Consider the following 12,480-nt stretch of genomic DNA (forward strand, 5'->3'; position numbering starts at 1 on the left):
CAATGCTCACGGATTACAGTGTCATTTTTCACCGGTGGAATCGCGCAGTTTCGCTCTGCTTCGAGGCATCGAAGACGTCGTTGACGAGATTTCGGACGTTCGCGCGCACCGAAAATGGCCTCGTAAAACGGATACGCGACGTTACCGGGCACGTAGGCGTGGCGTTATCGTCAACACTGCTCGTTAATCGTGGGCGTCGAAGCTGCTAGCACGTGAAACGTAATATTTCGTCGTCGTCGTCGTCATCGTCGTCGTCGTCGTCGTCGTCTTCGTCTCCGTTCTTGTCGTACTCGCGTAGATCGATCGCGGTGCTCGACAAATCTGTTTCCTTTCCGCCGTGTACTGGGGATCGCGCGCCAATTGCAAACGGGTCGAAGAGACGAGACGCTGGAAATTTCGCGAGTCGATAAAAACGGTGATTCGGGCAGGCGTCGGTGGCTAGGTGGTAGCAGAGCCGAGTGCGTTTCTTTCGGGCTCGCAGAAATATCGTAAGCATAGAAGGTTAACATCGTAAAAAGTATAACTGTATGGCGAAAAGAGAGTAACGCGGGAAAAGAGCGTAGATCCGGGGAGAGGCGAGAAGCAAACGAGGGTCGCGCGAACCGTCCACTCGCGGACTGGCCATAATGTTACGAGCATTATAGGCGGTTGGTGGTAGTGTCTGTCGTAGGTGGTGTGTATAGTAGGCACGACGGCATGCCTATAAGCTAATAAATTGAATGGATGTTTGCCCGGAGCTTTTGTCATGATGATCACGAGTAGCCCACGCCTGGCCTGTTGAGCACCTTTTGAATCTCTCTCCGCCAGCCTGTTCCCGTCTCTCGCGCGCGCCTCCTCCACCTCGACAACCTCGCGCGCTCGCTTCCCGACACTTTCTTTCGCTTTCGTGCGCGCGTATACCTTCGCTGATCCGTGTTACGTTCCGGTTCGTACCGAAATGTTCCGTTCCGATCCTTATCTGTCCGCGATATCGCGCATCGACATTTCCAAGTTGGCGTACAGTCAGTATCCCTGAATCGCAGCACGACTACGTTTCCTTCTCGACAGCCTGGAACGATCAGTGTGGTTGCGCACCGGACGAACACACGTCTGCATTCATCTACACTAATTAGACGTTCGTTAACACCGACGTTTTACGGCAATGAACGATTCCGTTTTGCGACGTTCTCGCTATACCTGCGTATTTACCTGACGGTCGTTTCAACCATTACACGTTCTGCACCTCGAATTCTTCCAGAGAGTGTGAGGGAGAGAGAGAGAGAGAAAGAGAGAGACTGCAACCACGAATTCGACGGGGTGTCGTCGTTCTTCGAACACGCGTTACGCGCTGTGTTACGTACTCGTACATGCAGCGTTGTACTACCGCTGTGCCGCATTGTAGCGACACGTGCATCTCCAGAAATGCATTTTTCAGCGGAGACGCGCGTGTACGCGAGAAACCTTGGCGCATAAAGGATAGGCGTACGTAGGTGAATATACATGTAAAGCATGGTGGAGAGCAAGTGCGAAGGAAAGAAGCGGGCTAAAAGAAGGAAGGAAAGGAAGGAAGAAAGAAAGAAAGAAAGAAAGAAAGAAAGAAAGAAAGAGAAGGAAAAAAGGCTAGGCAGGCGAGTGTCGAGGAACAGACACACCGGTTAAAAGCAGTCGTGGTGAGCGGAGTCGAGCCAGGAGAGCCGGGAGAGCTGGGAGAGCCACGCAACGCCAGTCAACTCTCAACTCGACGACTCAAGTGGTAGGGAACATTCCTTCGCTACGGCCACTATTTCATCGTTTCGTATGACGCGATATTATAAGACCCCCGCCTGCGTGTTGGCTACTACACGGTGGTCCAAAAGCAAGCATCCACCTGCGACGACGAGTCGTCTTGTACGATACCTGTAGGTAGATACGTTGCCGCGCGCCTCTCCCGCTACTATTCCCCAATGCCTGGCACTCCACCGGTCTGCCGATCCACCGATATTCTTCTCCAGTTTAAATCTAAATTACCGTGGAAACGGTACACCGTGCGCTCCTACGCTCGGCAACTGCGACGATTTTTGGGACGACCGGGACGGCAAACAGTCGAACAGAACGCGCAAAGAGATCGAGTTTCGACTTTGCTTCTCTCCTTCTTCTCTTTTTCTCTGTTTTTATTTTTCTCTTGTTTCTTTTTTTCTCCGATCGAGGATCCGTGACTCGGACAAAAAACGGCAGCAAAAATCTGACCGTTGAATTCTTGCGTCTTGTCATCGTCGCCATGCGCGCTTTTGACATTTCCCTTCTAAATACGTAACGAACCGAAAGCGACACGGTTCCGTTCCGTTTCTACCGTGTGATCGACGTTAATACCATCGGGAGAAATATTTCGCGTCGCTACAACGATCACGAGAACGGGACGAGCATCGGCATCAAAAGATATTAATAATTTCTTAACACGGCGCGCTTTTAGCGCCGCGGATACCAGGAAGCTTTAGTCAGCCGTAATGTTGAGATTAAAAATGATTTATGATACATCGAATGAGGAGATAGCGAATATCCAATTGGAATTTATGATGTAATTGACTAAACGGCAGATATAATAGCAAGGCGCGACTAATACGAGTATATTCGATGAAACCGTAAAGCTCATTATCATCGACGTTGCTACTTTGTAACCGAGTAAATCGTTTTCATCTCTCTAATAAAATTAGACTGATCTTCCGATGTCTGGATCGGCAAGTCGCGTTATCGGGCTCGGATAAAAATAGGCAAAGTACGTTGCAAGACGTGCCGTACACGGTCCTTGCAAACCGACGATTCTCACGATCATGCGCGCAATGTCCTTTAGGCTGACGTCAGGTATTAAATTTCGTGCCTCTAAGTAGAAATCCAGCAAGGCGAGAGGGCTGACGGAGGCAAGACAAAAAGGGTCGATACGTTAAATTATTTTATTCGCGTCTCGTTGTCCTACGCGTGCGTACGCGGCGCGTTACACGTTATCCGTCCGGGAGGAAACTCGCGCGGCTTGCTCTTTCAGAGAGAAGAAAATCGCGCGAAGAAAAATCCGTGAAGAAGAAGGGAAGGGGAAGGGAAGAACAGAGGACGACGCGTTTCGAAACGACTGTGGAGAATGAGGAAATCAGAAATCGGCATAAAATAGACGCGGCGCGTCGGTCGCGCGAGCACACACTGTTACGAAGAAATCGGTGTACGTTCGGTGGCATCCACACGAACAGTCGAGCGAACAGAGTAGAGCAAATTGGAGTTCTGACAGGTTGCAGTGGGGTGTCCCACTATCCAACGGTGCAGAGAAAACGGATAGGGGCACCCCAGGATCCCAGACACCTATAATCGTACGGGCATAAAGTTGCCCGCTTGGAAACCTACGGTTCGGTCCACGGGGCCGCGCCGCGCCGCCGTACTCGTTATCCGGACTCGAATTAAATTCGAGACCTTTTCCTTTTTCTCTGCTTCATCGAGAGAACACAATCTTGCACCCGAAGGAGACGGGAGGACGTCGCGCGGTGCGATATCGAGAATATAACGTTGCTCGTTTAACATTCGTCCTTGCACCATCGTGCGACGACGCGACGAATGAAAAATTTATAAGCTATTGCATAATCGTAAATCACAACGCCGCGCCGGGATATTAACAACGACCTCTCTCTGCCTTTGCAAATATATACACGCTTACACGAATCGCGTTCGTATTGTTTCCTTTATCGATGTCGCAACAGGCCGGATTCACGTTGAAATTCGAGCGAACAGACGTTTGCCGGGCGGTGTTTAGGCGGAGTGTTTGTAAACGCGTAGCAATTTGACAATACGAGCGCCGATAATTCGGTAAAGCGGAAAGATATCGATGCAACGCCGCTGAAAATAAATAGTCACGTAAAGCAGCGTTGCGAAAGAGAAGGAAACGGTTCGTGGCCAACACGGGGATATTAATTTCATGGTATACCGTTGCGTTATAAAAATAAATTACGAGCGAGAAACGAGCCGTCCCGGCTGCCGGATTAAGTAACGAAATGTTCCGAGGACATTTCCATCGGGACCGACCGCGGCCGCGAGCCAGCCAGCGTCGATCGTTCGTTCTCGACCGACAGCTATCGGTCGTCGACGGGTATCGTGGTCGAGCGAGCCCGTGCAAGAAGAAAAACGACTATAAATCGCACATGTAATACCGCTATCAACGTACATTACATGGATGCCGCGTTGTTTGATAAATCGCTAGATGCAAATTGCGTGCGTCCGACGATGAGAGTGGATTGGATTCGGTTTCTCGAGTATACGCGATTAGCGTATAATCGGTGTGTACCGACTGCTATTTACCGCGACAATTTCCATTTATCGGAGTAACGTAAACGTAAGGGTACGTCGCGCATCCTTAAAAATCTCTGGTAACGGCGATATCGCGCGAATAAAATTGCTATTCCGTCGACGAGAAGATACTCGTAATCGTAAAGCGATAGAGTTAACGCGACGTTAACGTATCGCCGGAGCGTAAAAAGGATTTTCTCGTCGGGTTCCGTGGAAATGTAACCCTCGTGGGGCTCGACCGTCTACCAAAAATTAAGACGTTCGCTCGATCGTCGCAGCGAACGATGCGACAACGCGCTTCGAGGACAGCCTGTCGCCTAAACGAGGAATTTCGTTTTCCGCGCTGCCGGTGTCTGGCGTAGCCGGTGCGCTTCGCGTCGTGCCGCGCCGCGTCGGGTCGGGGAGTGTCTGGTGGCGCGTCAACGCGCGATGCCAGCCGCAGATATCGCAGATATATTTTCAACGATAATATGGTCGCTAATAAAAATCCCGTTTAATATCGCATCCCCGTGCGTTGTACGATACCATAACGCGCGACGTTCCACGCTCTTATTGTTAACGAGAAACAGGGACACGATTTAAGCGCGTGCTTTTGCCGGGTCAGCTCGAAGCGAAACGGGGACATAGGAGGAAAGCAAAGGGGCGAAGAGCGCGAGCGTGAAACGAACCGCGCGATTCGAGTCCACCGACCACGAGACTATCGATTAGACGAGATCGAGGGAAAGCGGAATGAGCGTAAACGTCCACGTAGGTCGAAAGAAGTTGTAGACGTACGTGGAAAATTCGAGCGAGCGTTTTGCGCGAATGTCGCGATCGTGTCGAGCAACGTTGATGTATCTGGAGTAGAGCATTTCGCAGGCGCGGGTTTGCGCGATATCTACGCGAGAAACTTGTTTCATCGTGGCACATTGTTTGAGACAGGAAATCGATACGCAAGTTCTGCGGTTCCATCGGCTGTAACTCGGTGTTCCCGGGTTAATGTTAAAGTTGCTCGCACGGAAATGATAGACGCGTCGCTAAAAGTTGAAATTACATGGTGCGCGACGGATCGACCGGTGTGTACCGTTAACGTTAACGCTTGCTTCGACGCACGATGGAAATTTGGTGGCGGGGCTGGTTGAAAGGGACGAGCGCGCGAACGCGACTCCTAGCGATCTAATCGCGGTCTCGGTTGATTTAGATTCGTTGGAATTACCTTGAATCGGTACCTGTTGCGAAAGTTGTAGGTATCGCGAGGTCGATTAGAAAATGAAACAGCGTTCTCTGGACGTAGCGCGGGATTCTCGCGATATAATTTCCGCCCTGCTATCGGTTATTAGATAAGTGATAAGTGATAAAGTGGCGAGAAAGATGACGGGCAAACGCGTGGCCGTTTATAAAACTTACCGGCCGTCGTCGCCTATTAACGTTCGAAACGCAAACAGGATTTATACGACGCTTCCAGTTATTTCCGAGACGTTAATTAAGACTTTATAAATCATCGCGCGTATTCTCGCCGCTCTCAGCGTTTTCCTCTTCTATTTTCAGATCGTTTTGAATTCGATGCACAGATATCAACCGAGGATACATTTGGTACGCTGTCGACAAACGGACGACAACAATCTTCGTATAACCGATCTTCAGAAGGAGGAGCACAAAACGTTCATATTCCCCGAAGCAATTTTCACCGCGGTGACTGCCTACCAGAATCAGTTGGTGAGTATACGTGGATACTAGTTACGTGTACGAGCTAGGTATTATAGGCGAGACGTTCCTCTATTCGATCAGAAACTCGACTAATTTCGTAACACGCGCCGCTGCTCTCCGACAGCCGTAAAGCGCCACGGCGAACGCGGCTTACCTTTTTATCACGAAATTAGTCCAGTTTCTTCGCGGTTACGAACGCGCGATTCCAAATGAGAGTCGGTAATTACCCAGCGTGAACCGATAATGTTGCAGATAACCAAGCTGAAGATCGACAGCAATCCGTTCGCCAAAGGTTTCCGAGACTCGTCGAGACTGACGGATTTCGATCGGTAGGTAGAACACACGCACCGAACGTGTCGTACTTACGTTTGCCAATCCAGCATGGTGGATCGATTCGTTTCGCGCATATTTCGAGCCGCGGCCGTGCGGTACGGTGCCGTGCCGTGCGAGCGAAGCGATCATTACGCGCCATTATAACGTCGGCACCTTAATCATCGTGCCGGCCGAATTATCGCGCGATCTTTTAGATCTCGTTAAAAGTGGAAATTTATACAACGCTAAATGTCGAAGGAGAGGCGCGTTTGATCCAGAATAAGCGTGCTCACGGACGCTCGATTTCCAGTTATCCGTGATCATCTATCTACATGAACGACGACGCACCTGCACTCGCACTCGCACTCGCACTCGCACTCGCACTCGCTCACCTTCTCTCCTCTCCGCGTTTACGGTCGGGGCGGATACATGCGTGACAGAAAAGAACTTTTTCACCGGCCATGCGCCGCGTCAAAGGATTATCGTTAACAGCGACAAAGTAACGTTCCAATAACCGGCGTTACCATTAATCTTGACAGATGGACGCTACGTCGTTATCGGACATTACGTTCGTTGGCAAACAAACGATCTCGATTAATTGCAATTTCCTCGCTGTTCTGTCGCTCCCTTCCTTCGCCCCCTCTCCTCCCCGCTTCGGCGTTTCCTCTCTTTCTTCGTGTGCACGCACACTCTCGATATCCCTTTCGACGATTCCCCCCACAGCACCGAAATTCCAGGATATTCCACGAGAACTTTCCGACTTGGGAATGGACGCGTCGCTGCGCCGGGCCGTTACGCGACTCGAAAACTTCTCTCCGCGATTAAAACGATTATTCGGATCGTTTACGTTCGATTAACGAGTACGAACGACGCGACTACTTGCCTGAAACTACGCCCACCGAATCGTTAAACTCTGGCTCTACCGATATCCGGATCGCACTCGCGAAGGTTTTATGCAAATGGCCTACCGTGTGTATACCGTGTGTACGATGCACTGGCGTGTGCGAGCAAACGTGTTAGGTGCAGACGCGCGTCAGTGTGTACCGGAGAATCGATAACGACTACTCGATAAAGTCGTCTTGTCTCCGGCAGCACGCTCCTTCCCAACACTCGTGCTTTCGCCTCGCAAAAACGATATCGAGCCCTGAACGCACTCACTTAGCCGTACTTACATATTCATTTTTTCTTCGCCTTGGTTCGCATCGCATCGCATCGCATCGCGAGAGATCGCATCGGCAACGCGTCGTGGCCGCCGTCTGCCAAACACCTGCTTCGGGGTTCGTGCAAACGATGCGATTAAATAATTTGTTCGCTCGTAATGGAGCAACGATTAAAAGATTTTAGGGTCGGGGAGAACGCGCCGATATAATTAGAAGAGTCGTTACCGGTATTATCGCCGTGCAGATTTGCAGAGGGACGCGATCGGATCGGTAGCGTCGCGACGTTTCGTGTCTCGAGGACGAGGTGGGAAGATGAGGTGGACGGGCCGCGGACGAGAATCGAAAACGCGGACAAAGCACATGGATTTTGCAGCGACGAGTCACGAGAGAACCGTATGCCTGACAGGAATTCTCGTTCTCTCGGGACCAGCGTACGGTCGGGCGCGGCGCAGCTCGCCGGTAATCACGTGCAAATCGGAGGCGTGTCGAGGCTCAACCGGAAAGTCCTTCTCTGCGCTAATGCGTTCGACGCGATCTTCGATGCGCTTCCGAGAATGGAAGGGCGTGTTTCGAGCGTTTGGAAATTTTTCGTAAACGTCAAACCGAAGAGACGGGATCGGCGAAACGTCGAACCTGTTGGACGACCGTGTCCCGTGGTGTCTTTCTCGAAACTCGCCGACTTATCGCCGGTACCACGAACGAATTCTCCCTGGGAGAAAGAGCGCCGGACTCGTGCTTGGTCGATCGACCACGCTTTAATGACACGGCAGTTTGGAGAGGACGATCGTTTGAAAATCACAGTCTGCTCTAACGCGACCCTCCTCAAATCAGCACCTGCCTAACCGAGATCACGAAAAATCTTGCCCCGTCATTCCATCGTTCGGCTCACCACCGTTAAGACTTTAACCTTCTTAACGCGATCGCGATAGCATCTCGGACGCGATCGAAATTGCCAATTTTCCGAGAAAACGTCCTTCCGTCGCGAACGTCGCGGGAAAAGTCATCATCGTCGCCGTCGTCGTCGTCGTCAACGGCGGTGATCGAGCAAGCGCGATAAAGTCGGCAAACGGTTGGCGACATTCGCGTGATTTGGAATCGCGCACGAGCGCTCGACAAGAAAGAATTCGTGCGATACGAAAGAGAAAAACGCTCGTCTCGGCGCGGCGTGGCACGGCGGTTCGCGGCAGTCGTGTTCGGCTGCACGGATGCGGCTCTGGCGGCGTCCAGAGTTAATGAGAGAGCGGCCGTACGGGGCAATACGGCGCATGCTCCCGCCCACTTCACGCCGCCGCTGATAGATAGATGCCCCTTCGGCCCTTTCGCCCCTCTCTCCTTCTCACACCCTCGGCCTCGTCCTCACCCTCGCTCTCACCTTCGTACTCTCTCCATCGTCTCTTTCTCTCACCCTCGCTCTCATCCCTCGCTCTTCTCCCTTTTCCAATTCGCTCTTCCTCTTTCCTGCTTCCCTCCTGCCGCAAAACACCGATCCTCTTTCTCCGTTGTTGCTGCCGCCGTCGCCGTCGCTGCCGCCGCCGCCACCACCGCCGCCGCTGCCACCACCAACATCATCGTGGCCGCGTTCGCATACGTGCCCGCAAAAACCTCCGAAATCGTTCTTATAAAGATATTACGGTAACTGTGAAAATTTAAGAACCATTTATAAAAACGTGGCTGTGCCGTGCCGAGTCTCGCCTCGTCCTCGGCTTCACCGCGCTGCCGCCTTTCGTCTCTTCTCGTCTCGTCTCGTCTCGCTCCGACTGACCTTGCCTCGCAGGTCCAAATTTACGGCCAGCTGCCGCGTGAAACTCGAAATTGCTCGAACGTCGGGGCATCGAGACGTTCGTGAAAAACGTTCGAACGCATAAACGCGAGACACCGATTCGCACGCCGGGGGAACGCGCCGTTACCGCGGCAACCCGTACGTCTCGACGAGATTCGGGGAAACGTGGCGTGGAAAAGCGAAACGAAGAACGAGCGAGATTCGCTCGGTGCACGGGAGAATCGAATCTCGGTGAAAGAACGGTCCTTTGTTCGTTTTCTCGTGTTGCCTCGACTTTCGGCGCCGGATCCTCGACGAAAGGGGCGAAATCGGCGAACCGTTGATTCCTCGTCGTTTGCCGAAAGCGGAAAGCCGAAAGCCGAAAGTCGAAAAGAAGCGAAAAGGGGAAGGAGGTGGAGGAGGAGGAGGGTCGGTGGACGATGTCGGCGAGGATGCCAACGAAGGAGGAGAGAAGGGAAAGAGAGCGATTCCACGTTCTTCACTCTGCTGGTTCCGGAGGGCAAGGAGGGCAGGGCATTCATCTATATTAGCTTCGAGAGCGGACGGCCTGTCATTACCGCTGCCGCTCTGGCCTTCTTCTTCCTCTTTTTCCTCTGGCAAACTCTCCACTCTCCTTTTCTCTGTTTCGCGCGCGCTCGTCCCTCTCTTTCTCTCTTTTTCTCTCTCTGCCTCCCGGACGTCCTCGAGCGAGAGGAAGATCACCCTGCCTCGTTCCTCCGTTTCGCGTCCACCGGCAGAACTAGCAGCATCAACCCTCGGCAACTTGGACAGCTCTAACCGATACCCAAAGTCCTCCATCGCTCTGGCCCATTAGCCGGCCGCATTACCAAACTGCCAGATGGGGACGGACGAAGACGGGAAGACGAACGCGCGGCTCGAGAGCGACGCAGACGGAACAAGAAAGGACCGGGGAAGCTTCGTTCGGTGGCCGAAGAACGCCGCGGAGCTAATAACCGCCGTTTAAAACGCGAAAACAAAGGTTTTGGCGTGCATCGTCGGGATTTTTGACAGGGAGGTTTCGACGATGCCGATGGTGGCAGCGGTGTGGGAGTAACGGGAGCAAGAGGCGGTGTGAGAAATGGAAATGAGAACGGAAGAGGAGAGATCGACGATCGAGAAAGACGAAGAAACGTCGAGTGGAGCGGTATGTACTAGCTGGGCCGACGCGTATATCGGCTGGCTATCCAACGCGTCAGGGTCATTACCGGATCATTACCTTCCATACCTACCGTGCGACGACGATGATGGGCGGCCGGCTTGCGAGCTCCGAGAGAGGAGTCGAAAGAGTGTCGGCCTCGCAGCGGTACGCGCGATCTTCGCTCGCTCGAAAGCGGCCGAGAGATCACTCACACTGGCGAGCTACTCGCCGTACGCGGCTTCCACGTACGATCGTCGGGCACGCACACGATCGCCGTTAAGGCTCGTACCTGTGACTCACACAGAACCGGCTCGATCGCGCGTCGGACCGCTCGGCGGCAGCCGGGTAAATTACAGGCTCGACCGTATTTTGCGTTGTTTTGTTGTTTTTCAACGCGCCGAAAGGAAATGAGCGAGCAAACGCGTCACGCCACCCCGAACCTGCTAATTTCTATTCATATTTTATGGCTATTAATTTCTTCACTGTTACACTCGCTCTTTCTCTGCCTATTTCTCCCTTTCTTTCTTCTCTTCCTCGCGCGCTCTACCCGTTTCGCCCCGACTTCTTTTCGAATCTTCTTACCCGTATTTCAGTGCGATCGCACGCTCGTTTCTCATTTACCCTTCTTCTTTTTCTCCCCATCTCCGTTCGTCTCTGGCTTCCCTCCTCTTTCCGTTCCTCTGCTTTTTCTCTCGCTTTTCCGACCACTCTCCGCGCACGCTTCGTCCTTTTACGCATTCCATTCGCCGTCTTTCTTCCCCTTTATACCCTGCGTATTCTCGTGCGTGCTGCGATCGATCCACCACGGATTTCGCGTCCCGACGTTTCGCGCGAATCGAGAAGGACCGAGATCGAGGACCGAGCTTCTCTCGTCCACGTCGTTTTCGTTCATAGGATGCGTGCGATAGTAACCGAGGCGAGTAGAGAAAAAGAGAGAGAGAGAGGGAGAGAGAGGGAGAGAGAACGAAGCCGCGTTGCTCGATGAACTATCTTCGACCATCAGTGGGGTGTAACCTATTATTATCTACCACTTACCTAATGCCCTGTGTCAGCCTCGGGGTAGGCGGAGAATAACAGGCTCCCCGTTCGATGGAATCCCCTCCGCGCGCGCTCCGCTAATATCGCGAGCTCCGTTAAAACGGCGAAGCGTTTCACGCGGTATCGAAAGCACGCTCGCGCCAACCGGAAATGCTTCGATCGGCCGAGCGTCGTTTCGACCTTATCCTCGCGAGAGAAATTGCGCTTGGAATCGCGCGAGAAACGACGACGTACTTTCTCCTACTCTACGTACGCATACGCGTCGCACGTTGCTTCGTAGGCCTTTGGTCGCGTCGTGACGATTCGCTCGGTCGACGGATAGCGGACAACGAAGGAAATCACCGAGGAAAGCTCGATGCACGGGAAACGATCGACCACGCTCGGCTACGTTCCGAGCGACGTTCTCGATCCGTTGGGTAAAACCGATCCGAGTATCGAATCGTTGTTTATAGATCGGCCATGTTCGAAGGGCGTAGCCGCGGTAGTCGTGGACACTTTAATGGGTAACAGCGGTGGCCTCTAATTAGAACGTTTCGAGCGTAACCGCGCCATTACGGGGAAAACGCAGACTCGTCAGATCGACGAGGAATATTTATTGCTCGGTGTAACAATTACAGGAGGGCCGGCATAGCACGAATAGTAATAGGCGACCGCCTCGGGCCGCTCTCCCGTCCTGGCCAACAACCGTAATTAGGGCTTTTATTGTCTGTACATAAGGAAGCTTTATGAAAACATTAAGGATATAATTCAAGGCCGGGAGGCTACAGCGCGTCGTGAATTGCAACCAGGGTTAATGCGTATAGAGATTCTCTGCTGCGTCATTTCCGCTTTGCGTACACAGGTGCAACGCTGGTAGTGCGCACGCGCGCGCGCCCGTGTCTACGTCTGTCGCTGCGACGCGACGTTCTGCTCCGGCGTGCCGCTCGCCTTCGCGGCGCGTACTTCGCCCCGCCGAACGCTCGCTAGTCGCGTTCCTCGTACACCGCGTGCGAGTGTTATCGGCGAGCTTCGGATTCGATCGTACGTGACGACTAATAGAGTTCGGCCGTTTGACAGCGATATTTCAAAGGAACGAGAAGAGGAATGGC

The 12,480-nt window shown here is 52.7% G+C and overlaps 1 protein-coding gene across 2 annotated transcripts in view; it reads left to right on the plus strand.

The window, feature by feature from the left end:
• The window catches only part of LOC122567823 (T-box transcription factor TBX20-like), a 29,772-nt gene that overhangs the window by 13,114 nt on the left and 4,178 nt on the right, over positions 1–12,480 (plus strand). For both annotated transcript variants that reach the window (XM_043726859.1, XM_043726860.1), the window contains exons 4-5: positions 5,806–5,973; positions 6,217–6,293. In XM_043726859.1, coding sequence (XP_043582794.1) covers positions 5,806–5,973; positions 6,217–6,293 — 245 coding nt within the window. The remainder of the gene's footprint in view (positions 1–5,805; positions 5,974–6,216; positions 6,294–12,480) is intronic.

The sequence above is a fragment of the Bombus pyrosoma genome, linkage group LG5, assembly GCF_014825855.1.
Source record: "Bombus pyrosoma isolate SC7728 linkage group LG5, ASM1482585v1, whole genome shotgun sequence".
NCBI classification, from domain to species: Eukaryota; Metazoa; Arthropoda; class Insecta; order Hymenoptera; family Apidae; genus Bombus; species Bombus pyrosoma.